Here is a 15,583-nt window from a genome sequence, read left to right as displayed (position 1 = left end):
ATCACCTCCTCTATCACCTCCTCTATCAGGAGCCACTTCCTCTGTTTTGGATCAGCCTGCCCCAGATGGAAGCTCCTCAGCGCTGCCCTCCTCTTTCATGCTCACTGTCTGAGAGGAAGCCGGTGCTCAACCAGAGACGCCCCCTCCCCCCCCCCCCCCTCACTGCTAGACTGTTCCTAACTGGGGAGGGAAGGTGAGCACAGACAAGAGGTCTTTATCTGGGCCTCAGAGGGAGGCAGGTTAAGTTTGAGGTGAAGGTCTGACATGGCGGCCCGTCTGGCTGCTCCCTCCCTTCCTCCCGAGCTCCTGACGGGAGGCTCCCCCCCCCCCCCCCCCGTCCCTGATCCCTGTGTCCTTGGGCTCATTCTTTGACGGCCCCCACTGCTCCCCTTTAATGAGAAAGATGAAAGAGGTGCAGGCTGGGAGAATACCCAGCGCTCCTCCTTCCCTTGCTCCAACGCATTCACTCTGCTCCCCATCCAGGCCTGCCTCTCTCTCTCACTGGCCCTCCAGCAAATAACTCATCTCAGACTTTCTGCTGGGGGGGGGGTTCTACTGGAAGTAACTGGGAGTGAGGATGGCTTCCATTTTTTATTTTGCAGGTATTATTCATTCGGCTCCCGTGCCTCCTTTATTCCTCAGTGTTCTTGCTGGTACTTATCTTCTGGGTTAGTTATAAATCAGACTCAATATTTATGAATCAGATGATAAAGTACACCTTTGTACTCCTGATCAAGGTTCTGAACCCTGAACTCGTTCTTATCCAGATTATATTGATTTAAAGCAGACAGACAGGTCTTACTTTGTAATGGTCCGATGGCTCATTCCAACTGGATCAATGAATCTGAATATTCTGATCGGAAACCTCCACTCAGAGAAATGAACGCTGACCTTTATGACATGTGGCCAAAGTCGCTGCAGGTCGACTCCTCCTCCTCCTCCTCCTCCTCATCAAGCCCTTCTTCTGGCAGATGGCTCCCAAACTTCAACAAAAGTGTGACATTTGTCCACAATCAAAATGTGTCCTAATGCTTAATCCCCTGCTGCCCCCTGGTGGCCCGCCACGTACTGCAGCCACGCCGCCCTTCAGACAGACAGACAGACACCAACGAAGGTTCCCAGGAGTGTTTAATCGAGCTCTTTCCATGAAGCTAGAAAACACAGCAGCTCGAGAGTGATGTAAAGATAAAAATAAAGCAGGAAACAGATTCTTATTCAGTAACACCTTGTTGGTGGGGCTGAACGATCCGGAGCGGGGGAGCTGCCGGGGGCCCGGTGGAGCGGGGGAGCTACCGGGGGCCCGGTGGAGCGGCCCTGAGGGGTCGGGGTGAGAACCTGTGCATAATATATCTGCTGCATGAGCATGAAATCAGAAAAAGGATGAAGGTTTTAGTCGGCGTCGACTAGAGAGAGAGAGAGGGAGAGACAGAGACAGAGACAGAGACAGAGAGAGAGAGAGGGAGAGACAGAGACAGAGACAGAGAGAGAGAGAGGGAGAGACAGAGACAGAGACAGAGAGGTCTTTGGTGATTCTTTGCCATTCCGGTCTCAGAAGTTCTTGGTTTTCTTGGTTTTCTCCTTGTTGTTTGTGTATTTCTGGTAAACAACCCCCAGCGTGGTGAAGAAGTTCCCCATGAAGAGCACCATGTAAGAGCAGCCACACATCGCAACCTAAACCGCCCACACACACACACACACACAAAAACACCAGGTCATGTGCAGCTCATAGAACTTTAAAGACAGAAGTAAAAATATAACACAAATATTCTCCGGTTCCAGCAGCAGATCTGCGTTCTAATGATCGGATTCTAATGGATGTCTGGTCAGAGTGGAAATCATTTATCAAAAAGCTCATAATAAAAGCTAAAAGGCCAATAATAGAAGTTAAAAGGCTAATAATAAAAGTTAAAAGGCTAATAATAAAAGCTAAAAGGCCAATAATAAAAGCTAAAAGGCTAATAATAAAAGTTAAAAGGCTAATAATGAAAGTTAAAAGGCTCATAATAAAAGTTAAAAGGCTCATAATAAAAGCTAAAAGGCTAATAATAAAAGTTAAAAGGCTCATAATAAAAGCTAAAAGGCTAATAATAAAAGCTAAAAGGCTAATAATAAAAGCTAAAAGGCTAATAATGAAAGTTAAAAGGCTAATAATAAAAGCTAAAAGGCTAATAATAAAAGTTAAAAGGATCATAATAAAAGTTAAAAGGCTAATAATAAAAGTTAAAAGGCTAATAATAAAAAGGTAAAAGGCTAATAATAAAAGCTAAAAGGCTAATAATAAAAGTTAAAAGGCTCGGGATCTGTGCTTTTACTCTTTTAGATTTCATATGTGAGGCCGGTCGGGCCGGCGCTTCCTTTTTTGTGGCGCCTGGAGAGCCGGTTCTGGTGCGTCGGGTCAGGACATGAACATTGTGAGGGACGAGCGTCACGCGACAGCGCGCACGTGCACGTGCACCAACCTGCCACTCTTTACACGCCGGCAGCTGCGACATCTTCAAGAGAGTCACGCTGTTGTAGAGCTGCCAGAACTGCAAGCGAGAGGAACAGAGTCCACGGTGAACGTCCACCCCCCGGAGGCGTGGCGGCGGCTAAAAGGAGGCGTGGCAGTGGCAAAAGGAGGCGTGGCAGCGGCTAAAAGGAGGCGCTACTCACGTGCCCAAAGAAGAGGAAAGGAAGGAGGAAGGTCAGGCCTCTCCACATCCAGGACTGGAAACCCTCTGGGGGCCGGAGAGGAGGGGCGGGGTTAGGGAACGCGCTGGCGAGTGGGGGGGGGGGGGGGTGGGGGCGGCCTAAAAATACACCTTTTAGGGGGACAGAAACGGAGACGACTCTCTCCGGATCAAACCTCCCCTCCTTTTTCTTGTCCACCTACGTTGCAGATATTAATTGCTTTACTAATTTATTGTAATTTATGTAAGTTATTTATTGCCATTCATTGTCATTTTGCATCAGTGGTGTAATTTATTTTAGATTATTTGTTAGTTTGCACTGGCGGTGTAAAATCATCTTATTTTTGTTTTTCTAATATTACGTTGAATCAATTGAGTAATTTAATTTAATATTGGTTTCATTTTTATTTGTATTGTTAATTGTGGATGATTTATGTACGAAGGACTTTCAACGGAAACAAGCCCGCAAGGGCTTTTTTGAAATGCTCCTCTTAGACAGGATGTTTGACTTTATTTGTACTGTAATACATGCTACTGTGTGACTGTACTTGTACTCTAACATTCTATCTAATAAATATATTCATCATCATCACACTCACCCACTGTCAGGTCCATGTTGTGTCGCTCCCCCAGCGCTCGGAGCCGGTACAAGCAGCCGCTCTGGTAGTAGTACTGCAGGAACTGGACGAAGCCTGTTCAGCAACCAGGAAGCAAACAGGTGGATTTAAGCCACAGATAATAATAATAATAATAACAATAATAAAGGTTTTAGTCGTTCTCTTCATGGAGATCAAGCTAAGCTAAGCTAGAAAAGTATTGAATACAGTTACCAGTACACATTCACCAGGGCGTTCATTAACTCCCCATTATTGAGGAGTTTGGATTATATATATCAGCGTTTCATATATATATATCGGAGTTTGGTCCATATTCTCAAACCTCACTTTTTATATATATATAATAATTTCCTGAATGGCATGCCACAGTATATATATATATATACATATATATGTATACACGCATATTTACACGATGTATCCCATTAGTGTGGTCTGCAGCTGGAACCTCTTACTCTGGTACAGAGAGTACGTGAGGAACTGCTCCCTGAACATCTGGTACAGAACGCCTTCGGGCCTGCGAGCAAACAAACATCTGGTGAGACCGCGGCAAAGACGCGACCGTCCCGTCACCGTGCAAAAAGAAAAGGCAGAACGCCATCAGGTGAACGGCGTTCTAGAACAATGTGAGAACGTCACTCGCCAGGTGAGCATGACTCCGGAGAGGAACGTCGACACGTAGTGATGGAAAACCCACCAGCCTTTGATTCTGAAACAACATGGAGGACGACACGCGTCACTCAAAAGCGCCGCGTGTTGCTCGTCAGCACAGGAAGCCTCTCGAGGACAGTCCCGGCAGGGAAGGCGGCGGCGGCGGCGGACCTGGAGCCGTTGCTGATGAGGACGCTCTCCCTGATGGTGAGGGTGCAGTAGTACCACACCAACAGGAAGTAGAACAGGGCATCCAGGACTCTGAACACAAGCACAAAGACGTCAGGAACTCAACTCAAAACAAACAACGACGACGGCGAGGCGTACCTGTAGCGGAACAGGAAGCGACACGTGAACGAGAACAGGAAGAGGATGACCATGAGGACCAGCTTGAATTTCTCGTACTCGTCTTTGTAGGCGAATCTGTTGGGCCGAGTGACGGCGTTTCAAACGGGAGAGTGAGGCGTCGGGCGGCAGCAACGCGGCCGTGGTCGCGGTCGTGGTCGCGGTCGTCAGGGAGACTTACTTTGACTGTTTGTTGAGCAGCGTAACGTTGACGTTTCCCAGGACGAGACTGAGGTACAGCCTGAAAGCAAAGACGAGTCGCGCTTACAGACGCAGCAGCAAAACAGCAACACGGAACATCAAAGGACGCCGCCCAACCCGTTTTTCTTGGGCAGGAAAGCCTCCATCTCGGCGCAGGAAGTCATTCTGTCCTTCACGGACTCCCGGACTTCAGCGATGGCGCCCATTCCCTTTGGCGTTGGATGATGTTCTTGACATCTGATCGTAGAAAAGATAGAACATTCATGTTTGACTCTCTTGCAGTTGTTAGTTTCTCTCTCGCGTTTCTGACTGACGAGCCGTTCGCCGCCGCCGCCGCCGCCGCCGCCGCTCCGTGCTTAACTCTTTCAGCGCCGCGCTCAGCTCCCGCAGCTGCTTCCTGTGACGGGCCACAGCGCCGGAGCAGCCATCCTGCAGCCTGGTCACCTCCTCCAGCTTCTGTTTGTAGAGACGGTGGGTGTCCTGCAGGTGAAAGCAAGCTGAGGTAGAGAGGACCGGAGGCACCGCAGGCAAGGGGCGGGGCCAAGAGACAATGATCACATGATCACCCGAGGGCAGCAACAGCGGTTCTGTTTTCACACCCGCAACAAATCGTGCGGCGATGCGGCTTCTTGTGTCCCAGCATGCATTTCAGGGAAAACAATCCTCCTCTCTAATACTTGTTTATCAGGTACAAATACCTCAAAGCTCAAGTACACAAAACGGTGCAAAGATTACGTAACGCAGTAAGCCAGAATTTAAATGATGTTAATGTAAAGTGAGGCAAGAACTTTCATGGTCATTAATGATGTTTATGTAGTAATGATAAAAGTATTTATACCCATAAAATAATAGTAAAAAATACTCTAAACGAAAGTACAAGTACCCCCAGCCGATGTAATCGACACTCCTCACAGAAAGTCAGGGATGTTGGGCTTTTGGGTCTAAACGGCCCTCCGACCTTCACAGGCGACCTTCAACGCTTCTCGGAACCGACCAATAGAACTCGTTCATTTAGAATTGGTTCCTAAAAGTCGCTCACATCACGAGACCGAGACGACGCCGGCCGCTGCTCAGCCGCTCCTCGCCACTGCGCCGCTTCAGACAGGAAGTGGCCACTGGTCTGAGCGGAACCCGAATGCCACTCGAGAGGCGCCCGAGTGTCACGTCAGACCATTCAAACCGTTTACATCAGCGTGCCAGACGACCTGCGGGGGTACCTGAACACACCACGAGACACGACGACCTGCGAGGGTACCTGAACGCACCACAAGACACGACGACCTGCGAGGGTACCTGAACGCACCACAAGACACGACGACCTGCGGGGGTACCTGAACACACCACGAGACACGACGACCTGCGAGGGTACCTGAACGCACCACAAGACACGACGACCTGCGAGGGTACCTGAACACACCACGAGACACGACGACCTGCGGGGGCACCTGAACGCACCACGAGACACGACGACCTGCGAGGGTACCTGAACACACCACGAGACACGACGACCTGCGAGGGTACCTGATAAATACAGAAGGGAGTCGCATTAGCTGTTGAATCAGCCAATCATACGAAGACTCGTTGATTAGGCGACTCTCTGGAAATGACCAAATGTTTTGGTAATTATTACTGATTTGATTTTAAATCTCTTGGAATGTGATACTTGACAAATATAAAAATAAACAATTACGTAAAAACCCCATTAAAAAACAACCTGCGTCACTTTCTGTTAAATAAATAGCATACCGACAGATGGAGTACTTCTGCACGAGTACTTGTAGAAGTACTTCTACACGAGTACTTGTAGAAGTACTTCTACACGAGTACTTGTAGAAGTACTTCTGCATGAGTACTGCCATACTTTGAGGAGTGTCGCTGGAACAGTGTCCGACCCTCCACGGTGCGTCCCGAATCGGCGCCGTGCTGAAACACCGTGACAACAGTTCCGCTGACATTTATCTGAACGTTTCTTTTTGCACCGCGGGCTGAGTTTCGCTGCCGAGGGCGGAAGCCCACGCAGCCCACGCAGCCCACGCAGCCCACGCCCTCATCCACGCCCACCGGTCGCTTTCCGGGTTTCACTCACCAGAAGTTGCCGGTGGTTCTTCTCCAAATCCTCCCACTCACGCAAACATTCCGCTAAACCCGCTGGACTGGACAGCATGTTCCACGGAGCTACGGGGGGGACGCTTCAGCGGCGCGTCGAGCTCCACCGCGCTCACAGTTGTTGCGTTGCGTCGTGACGTCACCACAGTGGGCGGTACGAAACAGACCAGCGACACTTCCTGTCCGAGCCTTCAGAATAAAAGCGTTCTTCGTAAAGTCAGTTCCGAGTACACTTTTGAATAAAGAATCGACAGCTTGAGAAAACGGTATTGTTTCTGTATGAGGGATGCTCCATTTTAATCCGAATTATAGCTATGAATCGATAGTTTTGTTGCTGAAAATCAGACATGACACTGGAATGTAAATATTATTGTTTTGTGCGGAAACTAGTAATTGCTAGAAAATTACTTGTGAAGATTAAAACTGGTTAGAACTGAGTTACAATTATCTGGCTGTGTATTTGAATTTAATTACAAGTCATATGTTTATTGCAAAGTCATCCAGCGTGACGTTTCGAGGGTTTAACCATAATAATACTAATTAAGTGTATATCTTAATACCAATTACCTCTAATACTTAAGATATCTATGGCTTTAACAAAACTCCAGTTCCTGCGTCTGTCACTGTGTGAGCTCATTTGCATATAGTTGGTCCAATCGGATATCGAGTTCCGTTCAGCCAATCAGCACAGGGATCTGTAAGTAATTTAATGAGGGTCAAATGAATCCCGAGTTTTACTTTCAGGTAACATTTTATTAAAGTTCTACAGTTTAATTAACTAACTTCAAAATGTCACAACGTTTTAACGCCCCTCCTTTCGCTCCTCGTTTTAGATAGAGCGACTATCGGCTCTACATGAGCGGCGGGAAAGCTGCTCCACAGATTAGATTAAAAAAAATATATACACGGTAGTCTGATTTTAAAAAGAAGAAAATTATGGGTTATTGGTTTACCGCTCATAAAATATACAGCCGCCATAAATCTGACAAAACCGCCACGAACAATTACGGAAACAAAAATTCAACGTCGTTAATTTAATGCCATTCCTTTACAACAGGAAGTGATCATGACCAATCAGATTAACCGTCCCAGTTGTTGAACCCCTTTCTCTAAAAAGGACATTCCGAGATATCTGTGACCTTTGCTCCGGTGGTGTGAAGCTCCCACTCAGACAGCTGCTGGAGGAACTTGGTGTTTGGCCTCATGCTGGGTTTACATCTGAGCGTTTGGCTCCAGGCCTCCTGAAAACAAAGTCAAACAAATCGCTTTATCTCAGGTGTCCGTGAAAATCCCGTTGGCAAGATCAAGATGTGAAGTTTTATTCAGAGATTATGTTGTTTTTATGACATTTAGGAGTGAAATATTCAAAGTTCCCCTCAAAACCTACAGTTTTAAAAGTTTATATTCTCGATACGTTAAAAGAATAAATATACTGACTGGTTTTATGTCAAGGAATGAAGATAAATTTGGTAGCTGTCGTGTTAATATTTAAATTAAATTCCTCCTCACTTACCTGCAGTGGGTATTTAAGGTGGTGCATGAGGAAGGCAACGGTTGCAGCGCCGCAGCGGCTCCTCCCCTGCCTGGAAACGATCAGGACTCGAGAACCAGTGCTGATTTGTGAATCTGAAAATAGAGGATAGAAAACGCTGCTCTTCATGCTTACAAAAAAAAAATCTGTATTTTTATTCTTAATAAAATAAATAAATAGAATGAAGTGAAATAAAGTGCGAGCCGAACCAATGAAAGCACAAATCCTGTCAAACCAGGAATACAAGTCAGAAGCCAGTGAATCCGCCACGGGGACGTTCAGGACGGCCTGGCTCCTCCTCGGGGGTCTAAACAATCCAAAGCAGCAGTAAAACACCAAACCCAGACTCTCCTCGAAGGACACGCTTCCTTCCGTGCATCCGTCCGGACGTACTCCAGAGCGTCGGTCTCGGAGACGCTGACCACAGCGCTGATTCGAAGGTCTCTGAGGATCCCGACGTCTCGGCCTTGTTTCTGGTCACCCATGTACACCAGCCCTGCCAAGACCTCCACCGGATAGGTCTTCAGCTCCTCCAGCTCCTGATATGATCCAGACACAGATCCAGAAAAGACCCGGCATGACCCCGGAGGCTTATGGTTCAATGTCACAGATCAATCAGGAGCGTGTCGGTTGAACTATTCTCACCGTGACCGTGTAGAGGATTTTCACCGTCCTTAAGAAAGGGTAAAGCGCAGAGAACCTCCGAAAGCCTCCTCTCACGACGCGGACCGGGTGGCGGCTGGCCTCGGCGAGCATCAGGGCGCATCCGACAGCCCGACCTGCGGCAGACACGCGTAAGGACCCAGCGAACGGAGACCAATCCCCAGGGACGGCCATCTTTTTACCCTGTTCCTGCAAACGAGTCGTGTCGCTGTCGTAGACAACAACGTGCTGCATGCTGTCCACCTCCACGGCCACCGGGGGGAGGAACGCTCCGTCTGCATCCTGCGACGAGACGCCAGGAAGGTGTTAGAGGTCGTCCAGAATAATCCCACACAGCGAAGGCCCCCGCAGAAATTAGACGCGCCGACTCAACACAAGACACGTTACCTCACGTGTGATCACGCCAACTACACCTCCCCCTCCGTTTGATGCTATTGGTGCTTCATGAACCATTTTGTGGAGCACGTGAAGTTTAAAAAGACTTCCCTACCGTTTTGATATTTTCAGCCGTTACGACGTGACTTATTCTGTAATCCCGGATTTCGCGAGCATCTGGAAAAAAGAAAACAAACGATGAATTGAGCACAAATGCAAGTCCGAGCTGCTGGGACGAGCGGGCGTGGCTCCGACCCACCGACCAGGTACAGGTAGTTGATCTCTGCCAGCCGGGAGGCGCGGCGGCGCTGGTTGAGGAGGTTGTAGAGTTCAAACGGGTCACACAGCGCAACGTCCGCCATCACAGAGGAAACACAGAGGAAGGGCACGCTGCTGTTTGCTTGGGTTCTGTTGCTAGGCAACGCAGCGCCCTCCCTCATTGGTGGTTGGCAATGATGCGGAATCTTAAAGTCACGGGTGCCGAGTTGCGTAAAAAAATAATAAAAGAATATTCTGTTTTAAAAATGTTTCCTTTTTAGGTCCCTCAGTCATCAGAAACGGTTTAACTTGCTGCAGCGTTGACTTTTACACAAGTTCCACAGTTTCGGTTCTACAGATCAAGAACTTGTGCTTCACTTTGGCTTCAAAAGATGCTTTCAACAGTTTTGTTCAGATCAAGGTACTATCTATATAATATATATATAAAGCCCTTCAGTCCTCAGAAGACAGTTGCTAGTAATCTTGGTGATCTTATTTTTCCACAAACAGAATATTTACCTCGGCCGAGGCGGCGGTTCTGTAATCTGTTGGTTTCTGTGTCTGTCTGACTGTTAGCAAGATAAATCAAAACGTTCTGGGTGGATCTTGAGGACATGTTGAGGTTTGAGCAGAGGATTAGATGTTTTTTGATGATCCAGAAGAGAGCCTGGATTTTGGATCACTTTGAATTTTTAATTAACATTGCAGTCAATGGAGCTTCAAAATGTGTTCCTCAATATCTCTATTGATTATTGACTGAGTTTCATGGAACTCGACAGTCCTGTAGGGTGGGGGTCTCTATCTCACCACAGAATTTTATCTGGATCGGATCCAGAATGGAGTCAGGAAAACATATTAAATTTTAAATTAGAAAAGCCCCATTACGGATTCAAAAATCATAAAAACTAAAATATGAATCAACTCTGATTCACTTTTACTTTTCATGGTTGGTGTTTAAAGATACCAAGAACAATCTAGAACCTTTTGATGATGATCCAGATCACCATGTGGACGGTGTAAATCCAATTAGGAGGGGGGTGAGTTGCTTGGCGGAGGTCTGCCCCTGAATCCACGGAGCTGTCATGAACACTTATGGCTAGTTTCTTCTGCATGTTTATAAAAATTCATGCTTCCCAGATGATTGATTAATCCATATGTTTGGTGAGCCCTCAACCTTCTGTTGGGCCAAAGTGACAGATGAAATGAAAGTGAAATAGATTGTCTGCCGGGACACTTACCAACATCATTCATGCTTTCCAGAGGATAAACCTTTTTATAACGCCACTGTCTTTTCCATGGAACCTCTCCTGAGATTAAAAGACAAACAAGACAAACGGACATCCAGGCACACACGTGCACACACACGCACACGCACACACACACACGCACACACACGTGCTTTTGTCCTGAGAACAACACGTACCCAGTCCCCCTAGAGTCTGAATGAGTGACTGTTCTCCGTCCCGTTCAGAGACACGAATCAAATCATGCTGCTTGTCTGCGACAGAAACGAAGCTTCAGACCAAAGATGGATCCGGAGGCGAGGGCTCCTCTAAAAAACACATTCACTTCCAGGATTCTATTGCTTGTGTGTTTTGGTTCCTTCAGTTCAGGTCTGTCACATTTGGAGGTTGCTGATGTGAACGCATGAAATTGTGGCATCAGGGTTATTTTTGTGTGTTTTACTTGCACCATTGCAAAGGATTAGCAGCTAATTTGTGATGCCTCTCGTTGATTTGTTTCAGTATTAGTCAATAAGAACTACAATTTCCTTTGATCCTGTTGACAATAAGACTTTGCATCTTATTGATTCCTCAGCGAAATGGAGGAAACCAGGGTTAGTTAGTTGCCACGTTTAGCTGAGCCGATGAGGAAAACGCCGACGTGAATGTAGATGGAATATCTGCATGCTTGCTTCTTCATAAAATGAGTAATCAGCACATGTTTATGATGCATCAGGTTGGAACATGTTGAAGTCATGAAGCCATCAGATCAAATCCAGCCTGAACACAGAAATGACAGTTAGTGATTGTTATCAAGGTTGAGATCAGACTATGTGGGTCGTTTGACATTCCTGAGTCAGCCGATCATAATACTGCAAGTGTTCCTCCAGGCTGCAGCCAGTGCTGCTGTAATCTGAACCAGTGCTGCTGTAATCCCAGTGCTGCTGTAATCCCAACCAGTGCTGCTGTAATCTGAACCAGTGCTGCTGTAATCCCAGTGCTGCTGTAATCCCAACCAGTGCTGCTGTAATCCCAGTGCTGCTGTAATCTGAACCAGTGCTGTTGTAATCCCAGTGCTGCTGTAATCTGAACCAGTGCTGCTGCAATCTGAACCAGTGCTGCTGTAATCCCAGTGCTGCTGCAATCTGAACCAGTGCTGCTGTAATCCCAGTGCTGCTGTAATCCCAGTGCTGCTGTAATCTGAACCAGTGCTTCCAGGAGTTGATTTAGTTCCAGATGACTGCCGAGTCGCTGATGCTCCTTCTGCAAAGATGACATCTGGATGAATCCCAGCGCTCTTTGAAGGACATTTGAGCAAACAATCCTCACCTTTGTCGGTTCGTGTTGGCCCATCCCAATAACTGACACCTGTTACCATGGTGATGTGCAAACTGGGGCCAGCAGGCAGCACAGATGGAGCGATTGAAATGAACTGAATGGTGCTGGAGGCTGTAGCCGATGTGGTTCCAGTAGATTTATGATTCTGAATGTAATCATTTGTCATTGCTATAAAAAAAACAAACACACACACACACACACACACTTAAATGAACTGATACTTGCTAATCCGCTTGGATTTGATACAGAACTGTCCACCTGTGAGGTGTCTCTCGACAACCCGTGCGTCTCTGTGCAGGGGGGGTGCTGGCAGTGAACGTAACGGTCCCCAACAGCCTGATCAGAGGTACAGTCGGCGGGGAGGCCGTCCTCTCCGTCCACTACAGCAGCTTCAGCCTTGACCTGCCGGTCATCAAGTGGCAACTCAGGAAAGAGAAATCCGTCACCGTCGTCCAGTCAATCGGAACCGGCATCATCGGGAGCCTGAGGCCGGAGTATCGGGACCGCATCCTGGTATTTGAGAACGGGACTCTGTTTCTGCACAACCTCCGACTGTCCGATGATGGAATTTACGAAGTGGCGATCTCCATTACTGACGATACCTTCACAGGAGAGGGCAGAATCACGCTCAGTGTGGACGGTAGGACGTCCCTGAAGGCGGAGCTCTGGTCCATTTGAGTCCCAGGTTTTAGTGGCTGAGGGTCAAAGTAAAAAAAAGAAAAGAAGTACTTTAGTAAACAAAAATAAAAACACACATTTTGTAATATACCGCGACTCCGTAACGGACAAAGCGGTCAGGGAAATCAATTAATGAATGAATTTTGTAATATATTCAATAATTGTATAATACTTAATTTTAAATTCATGAATTCTAATTGAAATTGTAGATATTAAAACGTAATTTATTTGTTGATTATATTGTGTCATTAAACAAAATGTTCATTTCAGTAACTCTGAAATGAAGCTGTAAAAAAAATCAATGTTTTAATGAAGAAAATAAATCTCAAATTTGTGGCAGAGTCGAAATGAAAACTGGAAGGAAATGATAACGGAAAGTAAATTATAAGTTACCGTATATAATGTCAAGTTTACAAGGTACTTTGGACATGCTCAAAAGTACTTAGACAAGGTTGAGGGTCATGTGGTTCTCTGAGTTTAGGGGGAAGCAATTCAACATTTGCGTAACATAATTTACCACGTTTTCTGAAAACAACAAGACTTAAGGCGGAGCCTTGTTGTACGAATGTAACAAGGTATTGATTGATCAGTTACAGATCCAGAAACTGTTTAAAATCATGTCTGTGTAGTTTCTCAGTCATCCAGATCGAGGTAAATCACAAAGAGTGAAAACCTTTGGACTGGTCATAAACCCTCGTTGAAGTTTGGTGAGAAGACGTTTCACCTCATCCGAGAGGCTTCCTCAGAAAATGCAGAATTACTTCACCCTAATCTAAGAGAAGTACATGACCCTCAACCTTCGGTAAGTACTTTGGAGTATGTCCAAAGTACCTTATAAAGTACTTTATAAACTTATAGATTATATAACTTAGAAATTACTTTCCATTATTACCATTTCCTACAGTTCTGAGAGGTGAAGCATCTTCAACCAAACAAGTCCAGTTGACGCTTCTTTTTCGCTCTTTGTATGTAAGATCATAACTACCTGACCAAACGCAGATGACAGCGTGTTTACCGGCCTTCCTGTTTACTTACCGTGTCAACTGTTATTCATATCCAGAGTTTATATCCAGGCCTTATATCCACACGGCAGCTTTATCCGTACTGGAGCTCAGCGAAAACATCACCCTCAACTGTTCCCATGACAACGGCACCAGGACCTCATACAGGTGGTTCAAAGGCGGAAACCCGCTGGCCAACGTGACGAGACTGGTGATGTCAGCGGACCGGAAGCTTTTGACCATCACGCGGGTGTTGATGGCAGATGATGACGTCTACAGCTGCCGAGTGGAGAACCCCGTGGGCAACATGACGAGTCTGCCCGTCAGGTTGACGGTCTACAGTGAGTGAAGTTGATTTAGACACGCGTTGCTCAAACTACATAGGCTATATATTCTTGTGCTTGTTCCCTGAACCCATCAGGGAGAAGTTCCCTCTACATCATCCTGTCCACCGGAGGCATCTTCCTCCTCATCCTCTTGGTAACTGTGTGCGCCTGCTGGACACCATCCAAAAAGTAAGAGTTCCAAATCTCATTTTGTGGATCAACGAGTATCATCACACATTAATACGCTTGTTTTTCCCTTAGGACCGAGCATCCAGCGAGAAAGCCTCGGCCCAGGTTTCCTTTCCGCTCATCAAACGATCACACAGGTCTGGCATTATTTACTTTATTAATACTTCACTGTGTTTCAAACTGGTAAATGCAGCCTCAAGGGTAGCACGGGCAGTGCCGTTAGCGAGAGCTAATGTAGCATTGCTAGTTTCTCCCTTGAGCCATTCCCAAGGCCGGATAAATGCAGAGAGTTTCGTCGGGAATTATAAATGAGACAATAAGAGGGACAGTGAAGGTTAGACGTTTTGGAGACAATGTCAGAGGACAGACTTTGATGGTTTGGACACGTCCAGAGGAGAGACAGGGACTATATCGGTAGAAGGATACTGAGGATGGAACTGCAGGGAACAGGACTAGAGGACGATGTTCGTGTCGGTGCTCAGGTCCTGTAACAGACGACCCAAGAGAAGAGACATGGACGTAGCGAGGGAGGACATGAGAGTGGCTGGTGTTGGGGAGGACGATGCAGAGGACAGGGTGAAGTGGGGAAGGTTGGGTTGCTGTGGCGACCCCTCAGGGGACAAGCCGAACGTCCTGTACTGGTGTGATGCAAACTGTTAGGACATTTGAGTGTCGATGCTTCGTTGCAGGTGGGGAACTTCCGAAAAGGACGAAGCACCGCGGAGTGAATGCCGTCACTTCACTCTACGTTCTGCAGCGGAAGGTACCGGCCGCCGTGTGGACGGGAGCCGAGGGACGGGAGCCGAGGGACGGGAGCCGAGGGACAGACGAACGCGATGACGTAACTGTTAACAGCGGCGAATGCATTTGTTTGGCAGGATCCCTCCACGGGTGACTCATCCAGCAACGCTGTAGGATCGCCTTGAGATCTTAACCCCCCCCCCCCCCCCCCCCCCGAGGAGTCCACAGCCTGAAGGGGAGGACAGACCGTCTTTCTCCGGCCTCCAGCTTCCTGTCCATCCAGTGACATCATTACCAACACGTTGACCCTTTGCTATTCCATGAAACCAAACATTAGCTGCTTTTAAGGTTGGCGACTCATCCTGCAGTCTAGACTCGATCTGGATCTAAGTGAAGCCGGATTGTATCACCTCATCAACATCAAACAATTTATTCTTTTTTTTTAAGAATGCAGCAGCGACTGTACAATGTTCACGTCAATCGAGAGGGTTTCGTGCAAAGATTGCAGTAATCTGATTAAAAACCTTCTAGAAACCAGAAGAATCTCTTCTGCTGAACATCATTTGGAGAATGAACGGAGAGACGATGAGGAGGAGACGAGGACTGAAATGTGACTTAGAATAAATTGCTTTATTGAGTTTTTAAAGGGAACACGAGAACATTTAAAAACA

General features: G+C 46.9%; 3 protein-coding genes across 5 annotated transcripts; 1 reads left to right on the top strand and 2 right to left on the bottom strand.

The window, feature by feature from the left end:
* Positions 1 to 1,111: 1,111 nt before the first annotated feature.
* tmem120aa (transmembrane protein 120Aa) lies at positions 1,112 to 6,705 on the bottom strand. Of its 3 annotated transcripts, none has more exons than XM_068744282.1 (12): positions 6,570 to 6,705; positions 4,845 to 4,963; positions 4,601 to 4,720; positions 4,464 to 4,523; positions 4,265 to 4,360; positions 4,109 to 4,198; positions 3,930 to 3,995; positions 3,699 to 3,803; positions 3,269 to 3,361; positions 2,653 to 2,717; positions 2,460 to 2,528; positions 1,112 to 1,671 (listed from the first exon to the last, which is right to left on the bottom strand). In XM_068744282.1, exons 1-11 carry the CDS (start codon positions 6,645 to 6,647, stop codon positions 2,470 to 2,472), a joined length of 951 nt encoding a protein of 316 aa, XP_068600383.1. In that variant the 5' UTR covers positions 6,648 to 6,705; the 3' UTR covers positions 1,112 to 1,671; positions 2,460 to 2,469. The 3 variants fall into 3 exon arrangements, with proteins under 3 accessions (XP_068600383.1, XP_068600381.1, XP_068600382.1); XM_068744280.1 differs by having other exon boundaries at positions 3,742 to 3,803; XM_068744281.1 differs by having other exon boundaries at positions 3,742 to 3,803; positions 3,984 to 3,995.
* Positions 6,706 to 7,698: 993 nt separating this feature from the next.
* styxl1 (serine/threonine/tyrosine interacting-like 1) lies at positions 7,699 to 9,520 on the bottom strand. The gene is made up of 8 exons (XM_068744983.1): positions 9,418 to 9,520; positions 9,274 to 9,335; positions 8,966 to 9,065; positions 8,766 to 8,899; positions 8,514 to 8,659; positions 8,330 to 8,427; positions 8,103 to 8,215; positions 7,699 to 7,830 (listed from the first exon to the last, which is right to left on the bottom strand). Exons 1-8 carry the CDS (start codon positions 9,518 to 9,520, stop codon positions 7,699 to 7,701), a joined length of 888 nt encoding a protein of 295 aa, XP_068601084.1.
* Positions 9,521 to 10,929: 1,409 nt separating this feature from the next.
* On the top strand, positions 10,930 to 15,097 carry LOC137900793 (hepatic and glial cell adhesion molecule-like). The gene is made up of 7 exons (XM_068744935.1): positions 10,930 to 11,029; positions 12,276 to 12,617; positions 13,716 to 13,997; positions 14,078 to 14,171; positions 14,244 to 14,308; positions 14,861 to 14,934; positions 15,050 to 15,097. Exons 1-7 carry the CDS (start codon positions 10,945 to 10,947, stop codon positions 15,095 to 15,097), a joined length of 990 nt encoding a protein of 329 aa, XP_068601036.1. The 5' UTR covers positions 10,930 to 10,944.
* The last annotated feature ends 486 nt before the right edge of the window (positions 15,098 to 15,583 follow it).

This window comes from Brachionichthys hirsutus, chromosome 10, assembly GCF_040956055.1.
Source record: "Brachionichthys hirsutus isolate HB-005 chromosome 10, CSIRO-AGI_Bhir_v1, whole genome shotgun sequence".
In the NCBI taxonomy this organism is placed as follows: Eukaryota; Metazoa; Chordata; class Actinopteri; order Lophiiformes; family Brachionichthyidae; genus Brachionichthys; species Brachionichthys hirsutus.
The sequence above is the reverse complement of the archived record's forward strand: the minus strand, read 5'-3'. Positions and strand labels throughout refer to the sequence as shown.